This window comes from Danio aesculapii, chromosome 19, assembly GCF_903798145.1.
Source record: "Danio aesculapii chromosome 19, fDanAes4.1, whole genome shotgun sequence".
In the NCBI taxonomy this organism is placed as follows: domain Eukaryota; kingdom Metazoa; phylum Chordata; class Actinopteri; order Cypriniformes; family Danionidae; genus Danio; species Danio aesculapii.
The window spans coordinates 27,931,259-27,959,128 of NC_079453.1; the positions used below are offsets into that span (position 1 = coordinate 27,931,259).

At 39.8% G+C, this 27,870-nt stretch overlaps 1 protein-coding gene across 2 annotated transcripts; it reads right to left on the reverse strand.

Annotated features, from left to right (window-relative positions):
• prrc2a (proline-rich coiled-coil 2A) lies at positions 1 to 27,870 on the reverse strand. 2 transcript variants are annotated; one of them, XM_056480303.1, is made up of 16 exons: positions 27,767 to 27,870; positions 16,464 to 16,615; positions 14,012 to 14,189; positions 11,705 to 11,801; positions 10,336 to 10,411; positions 9,905 to 10,048; positions 9,490 to 9,740; positions 8,896 to 8,978; positions 8,645 to 8,793; positions 8,412 to 8,514; positions 8,137 to 8,335; positions 7,236 to 7,776; positions 6,828 to 7,075; positions 5,868 to 6,162; positions 5,563 to 5,785; positions 1 to 5,391 (listed from the first exon to the last, which is right to left on the reverse strand). In XM_056480303.1, exons 2-16 carry the CDS (start codon positions 16,576 to 16,578, stop codon positions 2,418 to 2,420), a joined length of 5,676 nt encoding a protein of 1,891 aa, XP_056336278.1. In that variant the 5' UTR covers positions 16,579 to 16,615; positions 27,767 to 27,870; the 3' UTR covers positions 1 to 2,417. The 2 variants fall into 2 exon arrangements, with proteins under 2 accessions (XP_056336278.1, XP_056336280.1); XM_056480305.1 differs by having other exon boundaries at positions 27,603 to 27,870.

Genomic DNA, 27,870 nt, shown 5'->3' on the forward strand with positions numbered 1-27,870 from the left:
TTCCATTAAAACAAAAGATTTTTATTTAACTTTTTCTCTGTATACTTTTTTTATTATAATAAGACACTTCTCTGCTTGTACATTGCTCCCTTGAACTTAAAATGGCAACAATTGTGTGTGGGAATGTAAGTTGGGGCGGACAAACTCAGATGCATACCAATATACATACATGTGTGTATATCAAGGTTCCGATAATAAGCCATAAATGCTAGGACAGCAGTAACAACTTCAGGTACCTTGGTATATAGTTAGAAGTATAATACAATCTCTGAGTATTTCGAGGAATACACGTTTTCTATTCAGTTTTATTCAAATATCGGTACATATAATAATGTGACCACATCAATGAAGTTTAAGAGGGATGATAAACAGCAACTAGACCAACCAAGCTGTATCTGAGGATGAAACCATGCTTGGTGAAATGTCTGCAAGTAAAATAAATCAGTTTTAGTGCTTTTTCTTAGTAGATAGGAAAAAATATATATATATTGATTTAACTTTTTTTCCACTCCACTTCGTTTGGATTAACATATACACACACTTGAATGTATATAATGAAAATATCCTAGATAAAATAAACATCCTAATAGTGTCAGAAAAGGTGGGCGATTGGGATTTGAGTTCGCCTTTCACAAAGCGTTCTACCCTCAAAAGAGCACGTTACATGTAGAGATCAGATATAAACTCACACATACATTTGTTTTTTAAATGCCCTACTCACACATACATTTCATTCAAAAAAGCCCTACATATTATTTCAAAGCTATTCATTAGACCAAGGCATTCCCAGAAGAAACAAACAAACCCCAACTTACACCATTAGGATACAGATGCTGGTCAAAATGAGGAGGGAACAATGCTTTGATCCGTTGTTTTCAGACGTCAAGCGTTTGTGGTTTCGTGTTAACCTGGGCTCAGGCTCCCTAGATGGGCAGGTTTTGTTTGACGTCAGGCATATTGCACATTGAACCAATGTCTCATTTTGTAACACTACTCATAAGGGCCGCAGACTCCTTGGCATTGACTTTTGTCTCAATGAGATGTCTGGTAAATTGAAGATCAGTCCGAGGATATGAGCAGGACAGCTGCTCATAGTTCTGAGACATGTTTTGTGGGACATTGTGGGAATACACACTGGAGAAAGAGCTTGTGTAGGTTTCTTTACTTCGAGGAGAGAAAATAAAAGGGAATTTACAATGCAGATGGTGATTGAAGAGCGATTCTCTACACTACCTAGAAATGGTAAGTGAATATAACAATAGCACAATACTTTCATGTTCAATCACCTGGAACTGCAGTATGACATCCAGTTAAAGAAGATGTCCGATATACAGCTAATCATTTGGAGGAGAAAGAAAAGACAGAACGATCTAAAGGAGAGTTTTGGAGTTTACTGGCTTAATAGAAGTAAGTGCAAGACAAAAGAAAATCTGTAACGGATATTCTCAACAACAACAACAAAAAATCTAATGAGGATCTGAGGCAAAGGCTAAGAGTAATCGGATTTGCTCACAACAGGAAAAAAAAAGAGCCCTAACAATGTAATCCGTGAAGGGAATCGTTTGAAGGACCATCATTTATGATCACTCTGTCTAATAATATAAACATGTATAATGTGCACTATTAGACTAAAATTCCATGCGGAGGTCAAAACAGGTTATGAAGCTATTTGAAAACCCAAAGCAATGAGCAGAGAAGACCTATGACTCCAACGTACAGAAAATATACAATGTAGCTCTGAATAAGTGGGCATGACAGTGATATTCCAACAACAAAAAAAGAGCTGTGGTTGTTAGTGGGCAAGCACAGTAATATGTGAGTTTGGACAAAAATGAAGGGGGATTTATTAAAACACTTTTAATGAAGGGAAAAAGACATTTCCACCTTTAAAAAGAGATAGAAATGGAAAACTAACGTGGGGAAAATTAATTTATGATACATATGTTCTTATTAAAAGAGCAACTTCCAAAATCCAACATGTAATGTGAATAATACACAAGTACACCAACCTTGGCCTTATACTAAGCCACACTTCGTACAAGAAATACACATAACGTGCCCAGCATACACAAACTAAGCACATTTTTGTCAGGTTGATGTCTTACTGTGTTTGTATATGCAAACATAATTGGGTTGAACGCATGTTCAGTCAGGAAATACTTCCATTAAAATGGGCTGTGTTGTGTAAAATCTCAATAGAGTTTAGGAATTGTAGGAGCGTGAAATGACACGAGTGTAAATTTCCAATTAAGGGACAAAAAGCTATCAACCAAAAGAGCTAGACTGTGTACATGGTCTTGGTAACTATTCTTTCACAATAATAAAGTGTTAACATGTTAAGGGGGAAGAAGTTTTACAGAAAACAAAAGTGGCCAAAGATATGGGGATGCGTTTGAAACATTTCCAAAAAAAAAAATTCACTTCCTGTTCTTGGGAGATGGCCAGTTGCCACGCCTCTCACCACGATTACCCCCACCATTGCCAGCTCCACCCACTGGCCCACCAGTGCCGGGCGGACCCCTCTGGCCTTTTCCTCCACCACCACCAGCATTCACCCTTCTATTCTGCCGCTCCATTCCTGGACGCTGACTGGAGAAGCTCCTCTTCCCAGAGGCTAATTCTTTAGCCGTCATCTCTCTGTCGCCACCACCGCCCCCTCCACCGCCTCTTCCCGGTGGATGATGGTGGTGGTGGTGATGATGGTGATGCGAGGAATAGGATTTACCACCTCCTCCACCCTCTCTCTCTCGAAACTCTGTGAAATCGCTGCTTTCTGAGGCAGTTTCCCATTCCTCATTGGCCTGGTCAGAGTTCTGGTTGGAGACATCTGGAGATTTGGCGCCCCCGACCGGGTTATGGTTGTGATGGTGCTGAGGGTGTGACTGGGAGTTACCCTGATAGTGATGGTGGTGGTGACTATTGAAATTTTGGTTTCCACCTGCAAGGTTGCTGCTATTATTATTACTGTTAGGAGTTGTGGACACACTGTGATTTGCATTCGCAACTACTGCATCGGGTACATTGGGAGTGCTGTTGGCTTGTTGCAGGGAATTTTGCAACAGTGGAGCAGTGCGTTGCTGTTGTGCAGCGATGACTTCAATTAATCCGCTGCTTCCATTTATACGGGCTGCATTCTCTCGCTCCTGTTTCAGTCTGCGGAATCTGGGAGGCTTGTCCTGCTGATGCTGGGATCGTCCATGGCGCCTACGACGAGGAGGGCGCTCAAATCCCCTGTTAGGGAAGTTCCGCCCATCTGGGGCAGAGAGAGGAAGAGAATGTGTAGGTGCGCCAGTGGGATTTGATGGCGCATTAGTTGAAGACATTGGTGCCCCAACATTTCCATTCTCATTGGACCCCTGTTGAATATTTGTAGGCACAGAGGTAACGGTTGTGGTGGGATTTGCACTTTGACTTTGAGGCTGATTCTGTTCTGCAGGTTTCTTCTTGTCCACATTCACTCCACGGCTTAACTCTTTAGCAGGGGGTGGCTGTGAGGATGTCTGTGGCTTTCGCACATTTGCAGACTTTGCAGACCAGCCATGGGAAGAAGAGCTAGGTCCAGATCTTTGTCCACTAGACACTCCAGCACCACCTCCGCTTCTATGGAGACCCCCTCCAGCACCACCTCCACCTCTACCACGTCTTGATGGGACTCCCCTTGGTGTGAATACTCTAGTCTGAGTGTTTCTGACTGGAGCAGAAGATGAAGGGCCAGTTGTAGGGTTCTCCACTACAGTTCCAGCCTTGGTGTTGAGCTTGCGATCTTCCTTGTCTGAGTGAGCAAGGTCACTTCCAGCACTCTCACTGCCCGTTTCAGATCCTCGTTGTCTTCTCCTCTTTGGCACCTCTTCATATTCAGATCCTTCGCTTCGAGTCTCACTTCGGTTCCTAGCACGTCCAGGATTGGGTTGAGATGTGCCACGTCTGCCACTCCCAGATGATGCCTCCCGCTTGTAATCTTGCTTAGAAGTTGCATGGTGATAACCACTATTGGCAGCTGGCCTATAATCCCTGCTGTTCCTGCCACCAGCTTTTCCACGGTTGCCACCACCAGCACTACCCACGTAAGTGCCCCTGTAGCCTCTGCCTCGACCATAGAACTCTCCTCTGCCACGATTGGATCGGCTACCTCTGGATGAGGACGAATGGTAGGTCGTGCTCCCTCTTTCAGGTGAATGTTCTCTTTCCCTCCTGGACTGAGAGGCTGAATAACCAGAATTCTGCATGGAGCTTTCCCCATTTTTGGATCCTTTGCCTGAACCCCCAGTGTTACCTCGCTCCTTTCCACCAGTTCTGGGTTTATTTGATGAGACGGCATCATCTTTTCCACTTGGTGCTAAAGTGACTTGATTCCCAGTGGCAGATTCTTGTTTGGTTGCGGTTTGACTTGCATCTTGTTCTTTATCTTTACCAGAGCCTCCAGTAGTCTTTTCTCCTCCTCCTTCACCACCCTCCCTTTTAATCTCTTTAAGAACTGGTCTCTTAATAGGACCTGCCCGCTTGACTGTGATGCCATCTGATTGGTTAAAAGACTTGTTCTCAGCGCCCTGGTTTCCAGATTGTTCTGTAATTGCAATAATTCCAGACCCTGTCTTTCTGTTATGGGTAGAGCTTCCACTCATACTACTGCTACCAGGCCTCGGGCCCCAGTGTGTCTCAGTTTTGTGCTCTCGATTGCGAGGATTGGCTCTAGGGTGGTGCTGCTGCCCAGAATGCTGTAGGGGCTGATTATGCGCATTTCCTGTCTTCTCCTGTTTCCTTCCTGAAACATGAGTGGATCCAGTTTCATGCTCATGCAGTGGTGGAACTTGATTATGTAGAGACTGTTTTCCACTGCCATCTTCTCTGGCAGAGGAAGACGAAGATGATGATGAACATGAAGAGGAGAGGGACGGCTGATGGAGTGGAGGTGAAGGGTCATTCTTCTTTGGCTCCACCATTTTTTCTCGCTCCCTGCCATTCTCTTGCTTATGAGAATGAAGAGAGAAATGAGGGGCATGAGAGGGAGGACCATGATGTTGGTGGTGAGAGTTGCTGTCCAAGGCAGAGTGATCAGAACGGTCATAATGGGGATGAGGAGTCCCCCAGATTTGGCTCGGTTGACTACCTTCCTGATGGCTAAAACCATGCAGTGTCCCTCCACTGTTAGCCCTTTGCTGCAGGTGGGAGCCCATTCTGGATCCATTGTCAGTGTAGCTACTGTAACCTCCTCGCCCATCCAAGAAGGGTTGATGATGGGCATGGTGGCCTGCACCCTGGCCACCTCCAACTTGAAGCCCCAGAGGTGGTGGGGTTTGGTTGGATGAGCCAGATGGAGAGCTGGGAGCCACACCAGGCTGCTGAACAGACGCTGTGCCTCCTTCTCGCATACGAACAGGAGGAGTGTCACTTCTGGAAACATTCAAAATAGAAAAATGGTTATATGGTTACAGAAACTCACGAAATACTCTCAAGCAGAAGTTTACAAATTGTATTTAGCAGTGTAATAAATCAGGAAAAAACAACTCAAGCTGGAATGTTTAATGCAACTAATTAAAAATGGCTGAAATTGCTTGTTGATACCTTTGACCTTTGCCAGCCTCCTCTTCCTCAACTGCTTTCTGACGTAAAGGGGAGCTTAGACCTCGTCCCTCTGTTCCTCCTGGAAAAACATCTGGTCCCCAAGCCAGTTTGGGATCCATGGGGGGTGTACCACGATGGGAATGAGGGGGTCCAGCATGCTGCTGCCTATCAAAGGGATCTGACCCAGAGCCACCTGAATCAGAACGCTCTCGATTCATCATCCCTGAAACACAAAAGTCCTTATTGTTTTTCAACCAGAAGGCTGTCAATCTACTATTTACAGCTGATTAAAGTTATTCACTAACCAGAAGGATGCATGCTTGGAGGATAGTAGTCCATAGGAGGGGGGCGTCCCTGCATCATTCGGGGGTCCATATAGGGCATCATCATCCAGCGCGGATCAAAGTTCATAGGAAGAGGTGGAGGACGTCCCATTGAGCCAGGAGTATAAAGGGTTGGCTGTTTGGGTCCAGACTGTGGTGCGGTACCTGGAGAGGGGCCCTGCTGATTCTGAGGCTGGGACTGCAACTGATTTTGAGCAACCTGGTTATGTTGCTGTTGTTGCTGCTGCCACTGCTGTTGCTGTTTGAGAAGTTGCTCCTGTTGATAAATTATAAAAGGCAGATTTTATTTAGAACATATTTAAAATTCACCTGCTACTTTAAATATTTAGTCAATCAGAATCTTTTATGTGTAAGCTTGACCATTTATTGTTCATTTGCTAGTAAAAATAATTCTTCTGATTGTTCCTCTCTGCTGTTATCTTTATAAGCTGTTGTGTGACATTTTCTAAGTAGCAATATATTTAGAACTATGCATTTATTATTATAGTCCACCATGTGAACCGTTTAGTACTTTTGTGCATTCAAGATTCTTAATGTTTGTCCTCTGGTGATGAATATTTACATCTACACCAGGGGTGTCCAAACTCGGTCCTGGAGGGCCGGTGTCCTGCAGATTTTAGCTCCAACTTGCCTCAACACACCTGCACGGATGTTTCTAGAAAGCCTAGTAAGTGCTTGATTAGCTAGCCCAGGTGTGTCTGATTGGGGTTGGAACTAAACTTTGCAGGACACCGGCCCTCCAGGACCGAGCTTGGACATGCCTGATCTACACAAACTATAAACATATTCTCGTCACATCATACTTCTACAGTCCTAGTGGGAACATTAAAACAGGTCAAGATGTTTCTAGTAAATTTTAACAACACTTAAACTAAAACAATAATGAGAGTCATTACACAACTCAAAAAAAGGACAACAAACCTGTTGTTGCCTCTGAAAGCGAGGAGGAAGCGATTTTTGATACTTGGAAAAGCCTTGACCAGATGGACCACTTCCTTGCCGTCCTGTTACACCAATACATTCAACCACCTTCACTGAATCATCTCCAACTCTAGTACTGCGGATGTGTGGACCACCCACCACATGTTCCTCCTTGATATCTCCAGGCCCTGGGACATCCTGGGATTGTGGATGCTGGGTGGCTTGAGGCTGCAGAACCTGCTGGGACTCTGAATAAACAGGAAACCATAAATTCACCTTAAAATTAATCATACTCAAGCTGTTTGCTGATCTTGAACAAAATTGACATTTCAGAAAAGTTAGAAAACATATCAGCCATTTTAACAAAAGTGCCAAAGATTCTTTTATGTAAAAAAAACAACAACTAACCATTGTTGGAGTCGTGGCTGCTGTTGCTACCAGCCCTCTGTCTGTTGTTATTAGTAAGCCCCAGAGTTGCACCACTTCCTTGAGCGGATAACAGAGGTGGTTCTTCAGTGTCCACGCAGGGTGATGATGGCTGACTGACATTAGGAGATGAGGCATGTGCAGACAAAGAAGGACTGGGGCTGTTGGCCGGAGCATCACTGGGGCTGCTGGGTTTTATTGTCTGTTGCTGCTGTTTTTCATCAAGTCTTTTCAGCTTCTCTGCACAGGCAGCACGACGCTCCTCCTGCATCCTCCGTTCCTCCTCTTCACGGCGTCGACGGGCACGCTCTACTGCTGCAGATATCTCGGTTGATGACTGCTTTCTCCTTTGCCGCCATGTCTCATCTTCATCCTCACCCTGTTGCTGAGGGTGCAGGGTGTTGGAGGGAGGAGGAGTTGGCCCACCAGGCACTGTCCCTGCCTGCTGCTGTGCATGAGCACTACTGGGCTTCTGGGGGGCCAGGATTGGGCCAGGTACTGGTGACTGGTTTGAAGGCCGGTCCTGTTAACATAAGGTGGGTTAGTCAAGTTCACAAATATAAACATTACTTCCATTGCCCCCAACGCTTTTGTTAGTGCTTGATGTCACTTCTGCCTTATTTCTCGGACTCTTTCCCCATGTACCTGGCGGCAGTAGGAGTGGGGCCCTTGTCCAAGAAGTGGACCTGGTGGGGCAGAGAGTTGCACCCTAGTACCACCTAACCCAGGCCTACGCCCCTGCATAGGGGTACATATATCAATCAGTGACTCATCCAGGACACACGCAAGCATGTTCCTGTCCTCACAATGACTGTACATTATTTGGCAAAGGCCGTTTGTTGCATTGAAGGCTTGGACTTTGATAGGGTGATGATTTTTATACCTGATAAGATCCTGCATTTGCTTGACTGCTCCAGCTGCTACCTCCCTCCTCGGCCCAGCCTGGCTTGCTGGAGGGGGACACGGAGCCATCTTCAGTACTGGAAGGAGGGGTGCGGCGTGAATCCCCTCCACTGTCGGATGCCCTGGAACGTGAAACAGGTACAGGTCCATCTTGGGATCTCTGCTGCTCCCTTGACTCACTGTTACAACAGAACTTTAGTAAGCAAAAAAAACAGTTAAAATAAACCAATGAGAGAACATTTCAGAAATGTTTACCGGGTTCCATTTTTGCTTTCACCCCGTTCTTCCTCCCCATCATCCTCTCCTTCATCGTCGCTGAATTTCAACTTTGCGGAGTAGTCAATTTCCTCCTGTGCTCCTGAGAACAAATAAACCATTAAGAAAAAGATTATAATGTGTCTTTTACACATTTCTGACAATCTTGTACAGTGTTAACATCCACCTATTCCACTCTAATGTGGCATATAAATGGAAAGATTTTCTCTTACCAGCCCAGCCCTCATCTCCATCATGGTCCAGCTCATCCAGCTCTTTTAGGTCATCCTGTTTGAGGATGGATGGGCGTTTTACCACTTCACCCCGGGGACCTCCAGGGGGTCGCCCATCTGGCCCTACTCCACCCTGGTTCCGAGAAAACCTAGCAAGAACAGTTACAACAGACTTAGAAAAGCCAATAAAATGACTATGAACGTGAATATTAATGTCTGAATTTCTGCTTAATTAAGCACATATAACTCACCTAGGAGCCTCATTTGGAGGTGGGTACCTATAAGGTCCCTGTGGACCATAAGGGGGTGGAAAGGGCAGGTATGGTGGATACATCTAGAGGTAAACATACAAAAACAAACAATAAGTTTATTCTTTTTTTACTCAACAAGGTAATATTTTTTGGGGGAAAGGGGATGAACTGAGAGCCACAAGAGCTCCAGCATGCTTAATATCTGCAGTTAAAGCTGCATATTATAGGAATAGATAATTCTGTTGAACACTAAAGATGATGTTTTGCTGAAATCTGAAAACCTGTAAATATTCCCATGCACAATATAGGAAAACCAAATACTATGAGGGTCAACGGATACATGTTTCCAGATTTCATAAAAATATATTCTTTTGTGTTCAGCAGAAAAAAGAACTTCACATAGACTTTGAACAAGTGAAGAGTGTGTAAACGATGACAATTTTCAGTTTTGGGCGAACTAATCCTTTAAATTCATGAACACACTGCTTCTACAGTCTTAATAGAACCAACAACTTTATAATGAACATGCACGTGAAGTCATTTTCCTCATTAAAACAATGAATACAAATTCAAAACTTAATTCATAACACTTACGAAGGGAGGCATGATCCCTCTGTAAGCCTGGAACTGCGGGCCAATAGGTGGCTGGGGGAGGGGAAGCGCGGGGTTGCTGGTTGGGGGAGTTCTCGGCGGCCCATGAGAAGATGCATTCTGCTGTTGGATGGGAGGGGCCCCAGCAGCACCCTCCATCAGCATGACTCCCCCAGCACCGCCCTCCGCAACTGCCTCCCCAGCCAGGGTGGGTGCCAATGCCCGGCCCCCACCATCCCGCCAACTTGTAACGTCTGGAACAGAAAGCAACCAATAGTTTTTGAGAGTCTGTCAAACATATGTCAACAAATGACAGTAAGAAGCATTAGAAGATAGAAGATTTTATATAAATCTCACACGTTCCAAGACAAAAATCACAGCATGAATTATTGAATGAGAGCAGGGATATCATGCTTACTCTGGGGGCGGAGGCTTGGTCCTGGCCCATACCACTGATCTGCAGTGGCCTGTTCTTTGCCAGCTCTGTCCTGGTCTCCAGCCGCCTGCAGGGTGGGAAATTCCTCGCGAGAGAATGGCGACGGTTGGTTTGATCCCTTTCCACCTGTGAAGAGACCAAAGGTAACTAAATATCCTTGATGTAGAAAATGCATCCTTTATTACAACTGTAATTTTCATAATATGCATAAAAACATATAAAAATAAACAATAGTTTTACCGCAAACCTTAATGCATATTTATCTTTTCCTTAAATTAAAAATATAGCTTCAAAATAAATCACGAAAGCAGTATGTACTACTAAGTAAGTTTCAAACCAAGTTTCAAGCTTTTTGCTGTGTTTCAAACGCTGTACACAAATCAAAATATAGTGGTCATGCTACATTATCTTACCATCTCCTTGTGCTCCATGTGTAACACTGGCCGGAGCCCAAGACCTTGGCCCTACGGCTAGAGCTGGAGCCGGAGGCTAAGAAACATACAGAATGGCAAGTATCAAACACTGAGCCAGAATAACAAAGTATTTCTGTCTACAGCAGCAATAAGGTACAGGTTTAGGTGTTGTTTACACTATTGCATTTTGGTTTTAAAATGGCATTTTAGAACGAAAATGCTCCTAGTCCAGACTAGCATTACACTGCCAGAAAAACTCTCTCAGTCCACACTACAGAGTGCAGGAGAGTCCACACATTACACTTAAAATACACGATGCATGCTAGGGTTGGGCGATGTCGACCAATTTGGCATCGTACGATGTTTAATGTGAAACTTTGTGATAGACGATGGCATTGTTATCGTAGGCAGGGGTGAATTAATTATTTGTAGCCTACCATTTAAACTACCTGACCCGCATGGGCTTAGTTTTACCCATAACCAAATCAAAAATAAATAAAAGTTACACAAATTACCACCCGTCAATCACTTTCCGCGGGAATCTGGCATGAATAGGCAGAGTGATCGGTGTCATTATTATGGCATCGACAAACTTGGTTGGTAAAAAAGTTGCACAATTAACAGGAACCAACCAATAGCATCTGAGGTTTTCGCTAAAATAAGTGTGAAAGTGAGAGATTGAAGCAGTGTACTGACCTGCTGACTGCCTGGACCCGCTGTCTGGAGCGCGTGACTGTGTGTGTGTGGTCACGTTATGTGCGTTTTCAAAGGTTCAGTGTGGACAGAGGGCTGTTCAGAAACACTAGGTAAAACGCCTGAGTGGATGTGGATCATTTTCGTTCTTAAATGCCATTTTAAAACTTAGACTTATTAGTGGAAACAGGGCCTCAGTGTGTATTTTTCGTGAGTGGATTTGTGATGGGGGCAGGGCCAAGGATCGCGATGCCGACCCAACTCTAATACACGCCCCTTTAAGCTTACTGCATATAGTTTATATATATAATTTTTTAATTTTTTTTTTTACTTTTTTTTAAATGCATATATTTTGCCAGCATAAATACTTGAAGACTACCTCTTGTGTAATAGTAACATGAGAAGGGGCTTGATGAATCAGGGAACTACACAGAATAGTTAAAAAGAACAGTCAGAGAGGGATTGTGGATAGCACATCTCCATTTTCAAAAGTTTACGTTTCAGTCCGTCAACACTGTCCTCAGCTCAGTTTTGTAGTTCGAAGAGTAGATTGGGCTTTAGGCATAACTCTATCAAAACTTTTTTTAAACAAAAACTCAGTGTAAATAGCACCTTAATCAGAGATTGTGAAGAGCATGCATAATGTTGCAGATGATTAATGTTTGTGTATTGGCACCTCTTGAGCTGGGGGTGTTCTCGGTATGCTCGGCGCAGATGTCTGTGAGGCCACAGGCTGCTGCGACTCCGGCTGCGCTGCTGACAATACATCGGTACTGGAGAAAAGATCAAAACCAATCTTGCATTAGATAGCAGGCATTACCATGCATTCAATTAGACTACATATACAGATAGCAGGGGTTGGAAGGTCTGCAAAGCTAATAGCGTCTTTGCCTGAGTTTTCTGAGGCCGATCATAACCAGACATGATGTTATTTATCTCTACAAAAAAACAGATTTAAGAATCTGGGTGATCTACAGAGAAAATCATGCATCTTTCAAGCACTCTATCAAACTGTATGGGATAACTCAACAAATGGTAATAAACAACATTTACAAAGAGATGTAACACTTTCGAAAATCACGATCGCAATATATACATCAATGCCTAATACCTGATGGCCAGAAAGGGATTCATTTTTTATAAATTGTTAAAATATTGGTGTCTGTGATGCAGCAAGTCCAGAGACTGCTGTGAACACCATGTATTTCTATAAAAAAATAACTTTAATGTGTGATTAGACTAACAAGTGTTCACAAACCAGTATTTTCTCAATTCAAATGAGTAGCGGCTTGAACCCGGAAACAGTATTCCATACGTCACAACTTAATAAGCGGATTTAAGTACACTGTTAGTTCATCAGCATTTTACTGAGCACTTTTTCCATAGTGCAACCTGCTATATTTGATAGCGATCGAACTGGCATGTGTTATTATATACTGCGTTAACAGTCATCAGCTTCTAAAATCCTCGAAAGTTTTTAATAATTGGATATTTTTTTTAAACATATGTACATTTATAAATGTATCATTTGTATTATATCGTCTTTGCATCAAATCACAAAAACAAAATAATAACTGGTCACTTTTAGGCAAGGTATTTTTAATGCAGCGTCTATGGGCATGGCTAAAAACATGACATTGATCTCTCTTTTGTTCTGGCTGCCATTATCAGTCTCCCCCAATTTTTTTGTTCAAAGTCATGATAACATAATCGTGGAGTTTGTCTTTTGTTATTTGTGCAGATTCTAATGCAAAAAGGTCTCCCATTCACTGCGCTTTACGTTAACCCAACTATGACGAGTCCCAGTGCTGAGAAACCCCAATATGTGAAAAGGGTCTATTATGGCCCATTTCCACATGAGTGGTACAGTTCAGTACGCTTTTATGGCTGTTTCCATGGTCATAAGGTACCAAAAAGCAAACCGTACCAGACCACTTTTTGGTTACACTTTCGAAAGGGTACCTATCACAACAAAGGGGCACCAAAAGGCGGAGCTAGACGCCCAGCTAAACGGCAAATAAGCATCATTAGCACATGTACAAGCCAGGAGAATGAAAACAAAGTAAGTGCCATTTTTAAATACACAGCAGAGACATTACATTGTTATAATATATACATATAATAACGAGCCGTGGTTGACCTGAGCTCAAACAAACCTTGTCGTCGTCTTGATGAACAACCACAAAGCCAAGAAGATAAACCTGGTGTTGTTTATGAGGTCGTCTAAAGCGCAAACGGTTTCACTTCCTAGAGAAAACTCACTGTGCTTCTATATTTGGAATAACGAACTTCTTGAGCTGATGATAATAGCGTGCGCGTGATTATTGAAGTGCTTCTGACACTAAATCCTTTCAGAAACCGACAAATGTGAGGGTGACCGGCAAAAAAACAAAGGAGAAGCCAAAAAAGCAAAGCAAATGATTCTTTCAGCAACCTAAAACATGAACAATTTGCCATGTTTAACTATTACCATCAGCTTTTGGACTATTATGAACTCGGAATGACTGAATTACTTTCTAACAAGAGGTTACATGTGCTAGTGAAGAATAAAGATGAAAGGTTTGCACTGACTGTGGGCTATATGTTGTGTGTTGTTTTTGAACCCAAATAAGGACTAAATGTATGCTGTGTGTAGTTTTTCTGTAATTGGTAACATATGGGAGACTGGAAGGGGCTGTATGTGTTCAAATATGTTGCATTTATTCATTTATTTTATATAAACAGACATTGCAGTAGGCTACTTTACACTATCATTCATCTGCAGTTCTAATCAAATCATGTTCATAAAAATGTTAGTAATGAACATTTATACAGAAGTATTTATGTGTATAAAGCATCTGTTTTGTGCTTCTCATGTGATATGTACCCTTGGTCCCCTTTTGGCAGAGGAAACGCAAGCAATAAAGGTCAATAAAGGTGACCCGTACCCTACCACTTAGTGGAAACAGGCCATTAAACACAATATAATGGCTAAAAAGCTCACCTCTTTGGGTCTGCTTGTTCCTGCTTGCTTGCCCATCCTGTGCCGTCTTTGGGAACGAGCGAGACGTTGGGGTCGTTGCCTTTGTTCTCCGCCTTCAAACTAGGCAAGTTGGCAGGGGGGGGCATGCGCCGTGCAGAGGCAACTTTACCAAGAGACTGTAAGCCATGACGAGGGGCAACTGAAAGTAGAAGAGGAAGATGGAGAGTACATAAACACATGCAGAAACCCAACACCATCTTGAGGGACTCAAGTCAGAGAGATTGCGGCATGTGCAAGAACATCAAACCCCTCAATCCGTTAAAGCTTAGGAATGCTTGACTGGCCAGTAAAAGAAGCAAGACTATCTTGCATGGATTTGTTTCAAGTGGTTGACTCTAAAATGACTTGATGTCAAAAATACCACTTTAACGCTCTCTCGATAAACTTGGCCAATGCTAACTAGGTTTAGCCTTGCGCAGTGCAGTCACTGGAGGTTTCGGACACTGAAAAACACATCTGTCCTGACTCTCAATCCCCTGTTTGTTTCCAGAAGCCAAGAGGGCTAGAGCACTGGAAGAATTGTATTTGAGATAAAGGGGGCAGCTACTCAGAACTGAATAAAACATAAGAAGGGAAAAACCATGATCACAAGAAGAACTCTGTCTTGGGTCAAGCCTCAACACTTCCGTGAGCTGCCCTGAAACGATAGGGTGACCCACTGTGGGATTTAAGATGCACAGAAATCAAAGAACATGCTTGTTTCAGAAAGCCAGACGGATCAAGCACAAGGCAGTATTGGTTTAACTTACAACAGCTATAATTACACTGCTTTGTTAAAGACAGATGAGGTTCATTAGTCCTATCCGACAGCTTATGCTAGTGTGGTCACAATACTGGATTTTCTCATTTTGATAAGATACCTTGAAAAATATCCATAATCAATACCATTTTTGATACTGCGGGGAACCCTCTCCCTCCCCAAAATTAGTAGTATCCAATTTTTATTTTTTATTAAAGATATACAAGGTTAAAATATGAGAATGAGGCATGTTTTTACATCACAAAAAATGTGATTGTAACATTCAAAGTGCAATAAAGTGTCTTAAAAAATAAACCACACAATCTTTCAAGCAAAATTAAATATTATTCTAGGCCTATGTCAGCAGCCTTAACGTGAGCAATAAACTATTTGTAAAACAAAATCTAGTAAACTAGTAAAATCAGTGCAATCTTATTTTCTGATTAAAACAAAAGTGATTTACCAGTAATGAACAACTGACAAGTAGAACTGCGCGATATTGGAAAAATCTAATATTGTGGTATTTTTTTATGCTGCGAAATATATTGCAATATGAATGCAAATTGTATTCAGGTACAGTGGTCTCTCGCAAAAACGGTTCACCTTTCATGGACTTTGTGCAATTTGACATTCTTATTTTTATTTTTACAGCGCATTGTGTTCTGCGTCCTGATTGGCTGTAGACCATTGTCAATCGATCTCCTCCGTGTGTCCTGTACAGTACAGAATGCGTTCAGCTTGCTGACATAAATCTTCGATCGCTAGCAGTGTGATTCTGAAGTGCTGTAATGTACGTTTGCAAGTTCTCTCCAAAAAAACCCATAATGTCGACGAAACATGCTGCATCCTCAAAGGCACCTGCAGTAGCACCCAAAAAGGCAGACGAAGATGCTAATCGTCGCACAAAAAGTTTGACATCTGGACATGCTAATGGAAGGTAGAATTTACATGGCTGTATGGCGCCATTAAGGAATAAATGAATTTTCGATTCGTTACATTTAGCTTTACAGCCTTGAAACATCTATAATAATTTAAAAAATAAAGCTGATTACCTCGTGGATTTCACCTGGTGCAAGTTATTTTAAGAACGTAATTCCCGCAATTAACAAGGGACCACTGTATACAGTAATTGAATACGCAAAAGTAAAATATTACCACATGGTCTTTGTTTTATAAACAATTCAATAAAATGCATCTTTATTAATTTGACAAAGTTACAAATGCTACAATGTCATAGGCCTTAATGCTTTTAAAAACCCTCACACAGTCACAGGCCTTAAAAATCACTTTGATCAATTATCACAAAATGATCAATTATAACCCAGACTTAACATCGCATTTCACTTGCGATGTGACTATTGCGAATGATCACACTGCGATATCAATGCTGAAACGATATATTGTGCAACCCTACCGACAATCTATCCACAAAGAAAAGCAACCACGGAAATAGCACGTTTTTAATGCAAGTAATAAATAAAATATTAAGTAAAAAATTCTTACATGCTGATATTTTTATTCAAATTGATTATTAGAAATTGAAAATAACTGTTACTCTAAGTTCTAAACATGATGCACAAAAATCACAGTTTTTCTAAATACCTGTCTTGTTTTACAGTGAAAAAAAGTTTTTAAAAATTCATATGCTTTATTATTATCAAAATGCAAACTCACCAACTGGCTTCTGTGCTTCAAGGCTCTTTCCTTTGTAGGTATCAAACAGGTTGAGAGACGCATACTTGGTTTTGCCATCCTTCCCCTTTGCCGTTTGCCCAGAGCGCTCTGACATTGCGCTGTACGCTCATTGAGTATGGTGAGTCCTGAGACTGAAAGAGAAAGAGATTGAAAGAGAGAGTGAAAAGGGAGAATGTGATGCTAAGGCGTAGGGTGTTCCCTTTCAAGCGTTACTGTGTTTTCAGGATCCAAATAAACATTTAGCTGAACAGTGCAAGTAAGCATAAGGACAGTATTGCTATTCATAATTGTAACGGGATGTACTGGGCAATAATCTGTTGGGCCATTTAAACTAATGGGTTTCCTAATGCAAATAAGTTGAATTAATAGATTCATTAACTATTAATTAATAGTTTATAGCATAAAGCTGATTAATACTAATGCATAATGCATATATCAGTTGTGCCCACAATTTTTAACATTAACCATGTGTAAAAAAGCTGAATTATACCTAAATAATTGGTATACATTTCAAGACATCAGAAAATATATAAATGTTTTCGTCTCTCAGCAAAGCACAATAAGTAGCAATAAAGTGAGTTAAATTTTGAAGTGATTAAATCTGACATCATTATAGACTATGATTAGTTCTGTGCTATAAGGATTTGGCTTAGCACTCCGCTATGTACCGTCGTCTAGGTCTAATTCTAACCAACCTCCAACCAACCAAGATATTGGGACATCCCATAATACAGCAGATTAAATGTGAAATAAGGCACACAAGTTAATTCCAAGTTTCCAACATTAACCAAATTCAACGTAGGCCACTAAATGATTTCTTTCACTACATTATAACTGCTCACTAAGTCAGACTTACTAATAAAAGCCATTCAAAACTTTAGCACGTGTTTTAAAAACCTGGAAAAGGCCATTGTGACTAGCATTAACATGGAGATGTACTATAAATATTGTTCCTCTTTTTCAGCTTCGCGAGTGGTTGCATCCATAGCAACACCAGGACTGTCTTTCAGGGACTGACTGTACACTCAAATCAACTGCTTTCATAAAATCAGAAAATGATTGTGAAAAGTGTAAACTCCAAAACTCCAGCATACACAGAACAATCTAAAAGCAGTTATTTTCTTATTCTTGTGTGACAAGCGATCAGTGCTTGCTTTTGAAAATATCATAACCTCAAGCAGTACATAAATTTAATATAAACCTTATATATACACGTTGTGTCATCATAGTAAAAGACAATTGGACAGCTCCATGATGGATGTATATTTTTCAACCAGTTTCAGAAATCTTTTTTTTTTTTTTTTTGCAAAAAAAAAAAAGTGGAATTCTCCTCTAAACTGTAAAAACATCTTTAATATTGTGCTCCATGGACTGTAAAATTTATTTCTGTATTTTAAAGGGGTGGTCCACTACGATATCATATTTCAAACTTTAGGTGATGTGCAACGTAGCTGTGTGAACATAAACAACATCTCTGAATGTAATATGCTTAAAGTTCAATGCAATAGGAGACATTGGCTTTTACATAGTTAGCTTAGCTAAGCATACAGTGAACGAATTTGGGGACTACAAAAAATACCATCCAGGTTAATGAGATCATAAACGATTCAGGTTACACACATTCACCAAGCGCAAACACCCCGCGCAGCAACAGGGCGTGGCCAGAGGCGCTGTTATGTAGCAGACAACGCTAAAATTCCATCCAAATGCTGCTATTTCCACAGAGCTTGTTCTGTTTTTGTATTTGGCCTTTCAAAGGACACGACACAATCTACATTGTATAAGCGCTATACAAATAAAGGTGAATTGAATTGAATTGAATTGACACAGAGAGAAGTGTTTACAATTTAATTTTAATTATGTTCCAGAGAATTATAAAAAAAATATAGATAGCTAGCATTTGACAAAGGACAGCGTCCAGAATCTCACCCAGTTCAGTGTTGGATTCGGTTAAAAACTCCTCCAACCGACGAAGGATCAAGGTGGATCAAGCTGTGAGAGGGGGCTAAAGGAGCGGAGTTAAGTTGGTTTTGTTTTGATATTCCTGACACATTCAGTGATAGACGGCCATAACTCACACACCTCTTACCCTAAACAGAACTAAACTGCGTTTCCTACAAAAATACAAAGCAGGTTATGTTTCACAGCTGTCTTTTTTTTTTTTTTTTTAATTTTTTATTTATTTATTTATTTATTTATTTATTTTTATTTTTTATTTTTTTCGCTCAATATTATAAGTAATGCTCCGTTTAAGCCTTCGCTATAGTAACTTAGTCATACTAATGGCGAATAGGTCATAATGAGTTACTGATCCGGAAAATACAAATCTGCGAATCTGTTGCTAACTTTACTGAACTTCATATTTACATTTCAAGCTACGAATATTTGAAATTACAAATCAACAGTACAAAACTGAGATATGATCACAAACTGAGCACTTGCGATCAATATACTTTACCAGCAGCTGTTTTTCATTAATTAATAAAGAGCACACAAACATACTGACAGTAATGGGTAACTTACTGTACATTGTTATGGGTCAATGATGCTAATATTCGGCACAAATCCATCATTTTCCCCTTTCTGGCTGTTCTTTCTATGAATGAACTACGTAAAAGCACTGTCCATGCATCTTTCCTCGTCAGTTAGTAACGCTATATTTCATTGCACAACAATTAATCTATCAGGCTTTTTGGCTAAAAAAAAAAAGAAGTTTTTAATAAATTTAATTTGTTATTATTAGATTATTTTTAAATTTCCCCTCTACTGCTGAGCATAAGCTAAGCTGCTGAATGGTTAGCATATGAGGCGGCTAGGCTAAGCTAGCTTTAATTTTGATAGAATTATTCTCTAATCGGTTGCCTTTTATGTCATGAATATACCCCTGTAATGCATACTGCAGTCCTTTTTTGTCCGGCTTTCTCGGATATCTCACCTGTTCGCCAAAAATGACATTATATCCCTGGCAATGTCTGACACTGGTGCAGACACATTGTAAAAGCCGTGCCAGGCACGAAAGCTTGACAGGCGTAGCAACAGTAACTAAGGAGGGCGGGGCTTAGTGAAGGGTCAATTACATGCACAGTTTCTAGTGTTAACATTATGTTGTAGCGAGGACAAAAACAAGGATGTAAACAATGGGAAATGCTTTTTGGCACCGTTAACAATTTAGCTACAAATTCATATTTATCAGTCAAAGAGCTGTAAACACCCACAATCTTCACCAGTGCTGCAGTGTCTCTCTATGTGAACGCTTTCCGTGCGTTCTACATCTCAAATAATAAGATATGTAAATGTTTTATATTACTTAAACATGCATGCTTATAACCCGAATATATGTGAAAGACACTTGTCAGATTTTAGTCTAGAGAGCAGGCCTGAGATTTAGCTGTGTGCTCTTAAATTTTTTTTTCTGATTTAGCTACTGTTGACACAGCGCTAAAGTGCGCGCTTGTAAAGCCGTGACATTAAGTCGATCCGTGAATCACAGCACATATTGTTAGCTGATCAATCAGAGCCTCTTGAGGGTAGGCTTTCGAAGGAACCAGAAAATATGATTGTCGTTTTCATGTTCGCTGACAAGCTGTATATAAATCAAAGATATATGAAAAAATAATGTGATTTTCGACAAATGAAGCATGAGCACACATTGCTTTGCATCTTATAAACACAACAAAACCTTAAAAATACACGGTGGACCAGCCCTTTAAGAGAAAATGGTTGCGTAAAATGAAAACCTGATGAATATTTAACTCTTTCCCAGACGTTTTTTTTTAAGTTGCCAGGTACTGTCAGTATATTTAATAATTTTCACTTAAGTGTGTGGCATTATGTACCTCACGCAGGCCCCTATCGTAATATACCTAAAATATAGATTGCCGTAAAAACTCAATTGCAGGGAAACCTTTTCTCTTACTTGACAAGTTATCTCTTCAATAGCAGGGAAAGAGTTAATAGTTCACTCACTATAAATGGTGAAAAACTGTAATGGACCTAACAGGATATCTTATGTAATTGTACAGTAAATACTTTTTAAAGTATAGATTTTGGAAGTGGAAACTGTCACCTTTAAATTTAAAGTGAAAAACATAAACTGACATTCCTACTATTGCAATAGATGACACTTTATAGTATATGTGTATATATATATATATATATATATATATATATATATATATATATATATATATATATATATATATATATATATATATATATATATAAAATCTAAATACAATATACATTTAGTCATTCTCTTATGTAAATTTAAGACATGCAACAGTAAAAATATTGCTACTACAATATTTACAAAAAAATACACAGCAGATGTTAAACGTAACAATAAACGCACACAGAGGAAAAATTATAATTATACAGGTGCTAGAGATGGGTACCGAAACTCTGTACTTTATCGGTTTCTCTCCTAAATTTGAAAGACTGAAGTATCGATAAGCTCTGATGTTAACGGTTCTGCTATCGGTACTGACAATTATTGCTGAGTAACCATTACTTACAGCTGCATAATTTAACTGACCAACCTCGTCTGCAGTTAGCAATCTCACATGAGAAATGCTTGTGTTTCTGGCGAGTGCTTCAAGTATAAAAGCCATCACAGTTCTTGGCTGTGTGAGCACTCAGCGGAGGCTCACGCTAAACGCACACATAGCTTGCGACACAGACTTGCGCACACACAGCTCGTAAGCTTGCGGAGTGAACCAAACAGGTTGTTTTTACCGAGTGGACAGCGATAATGTCCATTGCAACAAATGCAAGTTGTTTTTGTGTAAGCACAAATGCAAGCAATCTGGCTTAGTGAAAGTATCTTTCAAAAGTGCATTAACTGGTCGGTACCAGTGGTGTAGTGGTTAGTGCACAGACACATGCACTCTGGTGCTCACGGCGACCCAAGTTCAATTTCGCCTTGCGGTTCTATGCTGATCCTTTCCCTCTCTCTGCTCCTCATGCTTTCCTGTCAATACTCTCTACTGTCCTATCCAATAAAGGTGATGAACCCCAAAAAAATAACTATAAAAAAATGTCCATTAACTGCACAAGGACAAATGAAAAGTTTTTGACTGCTTAGCTACTGACGGTAACATTACAACATCCACATCATTATGCCAGCAAGTCAATCACCTAAAGTAGTATTATATTAACAGTTTAATAAACACATTTGGGTCGGTGCCAGTGATGTAGTGATTAGTGCGTCGACATGCACTACGGTGCTCATAGCGACCCGAGTTCGATTCCCGGCTCGCGGTCCTATGCCGATCCAGTGTTTCCTTTAGGATTTTTTTCCAGCTGTGGCGGCAGGGCTTTTTTACACAGATCTACTAACTATCTGTGGCGTTGTTTCAATGACAAATGTCGTGAGCGCAGTATTACAAGTCGAGATCGCATTTATGTAATAGCCTACGAGCATACTGATCTCTTTGCTTGCGCGCTGATTTTTTTCTGCTCGTCCACAAAACTTCTTGCACGCCCCCTCAAATATAAGCCGCTTTAAGAGCGCGCAGATCTTCTTCTGCGCTCTCAAATAAACGCTGCTGAAGTGCGATTTAGTGCGTTTATGTAACGAGTATGTAACCTTAAAGGGTTAAACAAATGATGCACGGCTCTGCTACGGTTACAGAACAGTTTGCGCTGTTAGAATTCACTTACGTTTTAATACGTTTTGGTGCAATTTTCACCCGCTATTAAAAAAATAGAATGTTTTGAATGAGAAGCTGTAATGTAGCCATGGCGGGATGAATCTTGGCATGGCGCCCCACCATGGAAGAATGAATTTACAAATATAGCCTTTGAATAGCCTAATAATAAACTATGCTTATTAAGCATATTTTTAGATTGCAAGATGCTCCAAAACTGGATTAAAAACACAGTTAACTCCCAAAACACTATCAACTCTTTTATATGAATGTTTTAATGAAAAATCATTAACATTATATAATTTAACTGCATTTGGCAACTAAAAGAGAGTATTTTCAACTGCAGGGAGCACAAAAAAACCAAGAAAAGTCCTGACTACTGCCAGAAAAGTCAAACATGTTGATTTTTCTCCAGGGAATGGTTAAAAACCATTCCAAAAAGTCATTTTCCTTCAAACCACTGTACGTTGTTTTAAAGCATTTTTTTTTGTTTATTTTTTTTTAATTCAATTTGTAAAATATTAAATAAAAATTATTTATTGGTTTGGCTTTATTACACATTAAAACATAATTATAAAACAAAGTGATGTTAATTCTGATCAATTTGTTTGTTTTTTTATTTCATTAAAAAAAAAAAAACACTACACCGATAGGTGGTATCGATAAAAGTAGTAATGGCATTAAAACCTTAATGATACCCATCCCAACGCTCAATACATGAACACTATAAAGTTTTATCGGTCTAGTTACTTCTCTTCATAAGTTAGGCCCTTCTCAGATGTCTTGGGTGTTTAACATCTTTTTTATTGACTCAAAAAACAGAAGGGCTAGTGATGACCTGAAGGTAAAATCTATGCCATGTATACTGTACACGTACACTAGCATACACATAAATAAACTTGAGTGTATGTATTTGCACGCTTAGACTATTGGCAGGCTTGACATGCAATTAAACTTGCCCAGTTGGAAGACTGAAAGTATGTTGAAATCAGAGGTACCTGACTACAGAAAATACCAGTTTGCCCAAATAGTTATATAAAAATTTACCAAAATGCACTAGGCATGTTGTCACCCAAAGCCACCACCACTCCCCAGTGAAACACTTCCATGTTGCTAGAGAAAACTTTTAGGCACAATTGTATCTAGTATTGTTCATAGGCACAATATTTCAAAGAGTTAATGTTTTGCAGGAGAAAAAAATATATAGGAAAATTTCCAAAGCATTGTATGCAGTGGCACATAAACAGAAAATATGGAGAGAACGCTTAGATAGAAAAACTCAAATAATAGAGACTTAAGTTTTAATTTTTTAAGGTGATGACTAATAAGGTTGGGAGTTTCTAGGCACATCACAATTCAAATACATTTCAGAAGGCTGTGATTCGATAAACAATTATCGATATAGATTTGTTTTGCAGATGGAATGATCACGCATCAAGTAAAGCCATGTTAAAAATAATATAATGAATAAAAAATAAATAAATTTTGCTTGGTAAGAGAATTATGCCTAGTTAACACTACAGGTTTTTTAACCCGATATGCAAGTTACTGAGCTCGCCGACAGATCAGGCTGTGATTGAAGGAAAATCTGAAGGTGCTCACTGCTCAGCAGTCTCTATGAACTACTTAATGACACATCAGAAAAGGTCCCTGACTCGTCGCCGACACCTCGCAGATGAAAATCCCACATCTACCATGCTAAATTATACAGACTGATCAGCCGATTCAACCCCACCCACATGGGGTCAGATGTAGTGATGAGCTGCAGCCAATGAGAGAGCAAGCCATGAGCTGAATGGTTGTTGTGTTCAGGAGTTCAACAGAAATGTGATTGGCCAGAATGGTCAGATGCACTCCTTTACTTTGTGTTTACATGGACACAAGAGCATATTAAAGCCTCATAATTGGCTGAACCATGCAGATATATGAGCAAACAGTCCACTGACAACTCCGCTGATTGACGATACTTTCAAAAGATCACATGAACACTTTCAGAAATTTTAAATGCTGTGTGTCAGCCGATAGTATTCAGCTCTTTTTGATGGCTGCGCCCTCAACATTTCATTGTCTCTGTTTTGGGGGCCTGACTGAGACATTGGGTGAGCTGTTGGCGAATTATGTAGTGTTATGTAGTCTATACGGCACAACAATCTGCAGTAGTGTAGTGTACACTAGGTTTTAGTTTCAGTTTAAATAATTTAAATTTGTCTTGAGGCGTTTTAAGACAAACATATCCATGTTGCTTTTAACAACTATAACTAATTGTATTTTTGTACTATAATTTTAGGCTTTTACGATAAATAAAAATTATTAAAGTAGCCTACAAGTACAATTAAAACATTTTAGAAATCAGTTACTTTTTGCATTTAATGTGTTGAACACATTCCAACACAATTGTGTTCGCACTGTTAGAGCAACTCCGTCATATGCATTTTTTTGATCACCTTTGAATGTGGTCAAAACAGCCCCTTCACACTTGTACAGCATTGTCCACTTTTGATCCGATCAACATAAATTTTATAGCAGATACGAACTGGTCTACGGTTACAAAAAAACAACTGTAAACGAAACACGTTCCTGTAGAAGCATAATTGTAGCAAATGAACAGAAATTCTTAACCACAGACAAAATAGTAATACCCAACCAACATTCTCCTTGTGTATCATAATGAGCAATTTAAGTCCAATTTTATTCCTGATGGCAGTTTTAAAAGTAGATGATGCTAGTCTGATTTCAAGAGCCACTGTCAGGCATCTGTGATGTGCACCCCTCAGAATATCTAGGTGCTACACTTCTGCACTTCAGAGTTCCACCTTTTGCATTCCATCACTTTATATATACACTGAGAAATAGATTCGATTTTTTTACATTTGGGAATCAATTCATCATCACTCACGTCTGCATTACAATGCATGTAAGAAGGGAATTTTTCCCGCACAACTAATGACTAAGCAAAAAAAAATGTTCCACAGCAAAATGCCACCAAATACAGGCATGAAGAATGTTGCCTCAACATCTCACAAGAGCAAACAAAGAACAGCGCAATTATTGGTAATAAGTACTCTTACAATAACTTTGTTATGTCAACAATTCAAACAGGAAGTCCATGTCCTCACTGGTGGACTTTTGCTGACAAACAAACATGAAATTCTCAAAGCAGGTTACAGTACATGGAGTACCATTATTACTACCATGAATGGACTAATACAATGAATGCTGAAAATTACTTTTTAAAATACTTAGAATTTTTTTCTGATATATTTTTACTGTAAAGTTTTAAATGTTTCTTCTAAACATAATATTGAGCGATTAAAATTCCACCAAACAGTCATACTGCAAAGGTTAGCTTAAAAAATATTGCTGAACATTTGGCATCACAGTGTCACAATCACCATAAATTATTCTCAACACATTTGTGCAATAGATTTACACACTGACAAGTAATATATATAACTAAATGCACCTAAATGCAGAAACACATAGACATGTAAAAAAAACTAGAACGCTTGGAATTTCTGTATCTCTGGATATTTTAATATAATATTTATATTATTCTATAAAAGCCTGATAACACCCCTTCCCATTTTCAAATAAAAAAAATTTTATTGAATGAATTATAACAATTCTTTTTCCATAAAATAAAAAAGCTTTTCCAACTGCATTTAATCCCAATCTATTGTCATTCTAAACACCATTAACCTTGGGTAAAGTAACATTTCACATCCTGTGATTTGAAAGTGGCATTAGCACCGCATTATAGCTGTAGTTATGAAACCCTGCTCTTAAACAAGGTTAGCAATTCATTTGGACAAATATACAGCATGAAACATCTGTTCCACCCAGTATTAACAGTTAACCCCAAGTATAGTATGATAAATAGAGTGAAACCTGATTACAGATAAGTCAGCATCCCGTTTACCCAATGTTTGTTTACACAGGGTCAACAATATCAAGTGTGAAAAGCCCTAAACGGTCAGAATAACAAGTATTTTCATTTGTTGTCATTGAAAATCATGGTTATTCCACCGAATACTGATTACTTAACTCTTCTAAAGTTAAAACAATGCTACCAAGTGGTCAGAAAATTAAAGCATTTTTAGAACAGGGCATCTTTTCAGTTATCTATGCAACAACAAAATAAATATAAAGGCTAAATGCCAATATTTTCATTAAAAAAATGTAATAAACGACAACAGTAGTTTACAGGAACAAAACATAGCATATAACTACAAGGTATAAATACAGCGAGAGGAAACTTTAAAGTGGTTTACACGATTTTACAGTAATCGCAATAACTGAAATAAAGGAGAATGTGGTAGTAAATGTGGAATAAAGCGTCCAAGCAAGCCGTGCAAGAGCAAAATTGCACCACCACGAATATTAAACCGCACAGTACATCAGTGAAGAGCCACAAACCACCCTGCTCGTCTATATAGCACATTAACGCCAGGCAGTCGGCTGCACATCACTGTCATTGATTGGGGCAGATGTAGATTAGGAATAGCAGTGATGGCCAGTTGGCAAAGCCTGTAAAATAATCTCTACGCAACATGAAGCAAGCGCTGGCAAACAGGAGCTGCGTAGAGATTATTTTACACGCTTTGCCAACAGGCAAACAACAGGCTACCACAAAAAAACACTAACGCTATTCTCCAAAACCACATAAAAAGCTCTATATCCGAAATAAAAAGCGGTGGTGGGCGGATTAAAAACACTGAAATGTATGTGTTGATTGTTTAACTCGCGTCTTGTAACCGCGGCCTCCATGTTTCGTGAGGAGGGGAAGACCTACATATTTCATAATATACATAACTTTCCAATTCCGTATCAATTCAAGCAGACGCAATAATCTAGATAAAAGATATATAAATCGGAAATAAGACGAATAGAAGATAAGAAAATAAACGATCATGTAACTGATGCTGTGGGATTGATTATAGGATTTGATGGCGAGAACAAAACAAAATGGCGGCGGCGAAGCGAGGCCAGTGCTACAAGCACATTAGCATCGGGATTTATGACGATTTAACAACAACGCGCTCACATGGAAACCGAAATTGAGAATTTTTAACTACAATACAACATACATTTAACCAACAACTCAACCGGATCCTCGATTCTCAACCAAAACAATGCACTTCTCTGTCATGCAGTCTCAGCCATTGCACGTCCAACGTTAATACATTTCTTCAATCTACATGTAACGTTAGCACTCCACCCAAACACGAACCTAAAATCTGCTGAAATAGCTAGCGCTCTAAACAAAACACCTGAAAGGTAGGCTCTTAAACACACATAGTAAATATTCACCAAAATGTGTGACACACAAGCTGTGTTGATAGCATGCTAACATTAGCCGACACCGACCGATGAAAAGCAGGACAGCTGCATCCCAACACTACATCAACAAACACCTATATAATAAAGCCTCGCCAATACACTCGATTGGTCATTAGACACGGCTACTAACCTTGTCTTGTCCCGACTTGTCTCGAGGTTGTATCGTGGAGTTATTAGCAATAATCGTGTACTAGCTACCGTTAGCACAATCTCTTACAAAAGCTCAAAACAGGATTATGTGTTGAAGAGATCTGATGGGGATTGCTGAGGACGGATGTGTGCAGTGAAGCTTACTTGTACTCCTTTTTCTTTTTTTCCACAAAACAAATGAAAAAGGAAAAATAAAATAATATTGCGGGGGGTCGATCCGTCACTATTAGAGCCGTCAACGGCTTCTG

Bases quoted from the DNA above. Each gene is read 5' to 3' on its own strand.
- prrc2a (XM_056480303.1), bottom strand. From the start codon at position 16,578: ATGTCAGAGCGCTCTGGGCAAACGGCAAAGGGGAAGGATGGCAAAACC. The intron at 10,049-10,335 runs GTAAGATAATGT...GTCTCTTCACAG, and splicing joins ACATGGAGCACAAGGAGATG to GTGGAAAGGGATCAAACCAA. The intron at 8,515-8,644 runs GTAAGAGAAAAT...ATTTGTTCTCAG, and splicing joins TGGAGATGAGGGCTGGGCTG to GAGCACAGGAGGAAATTGAC.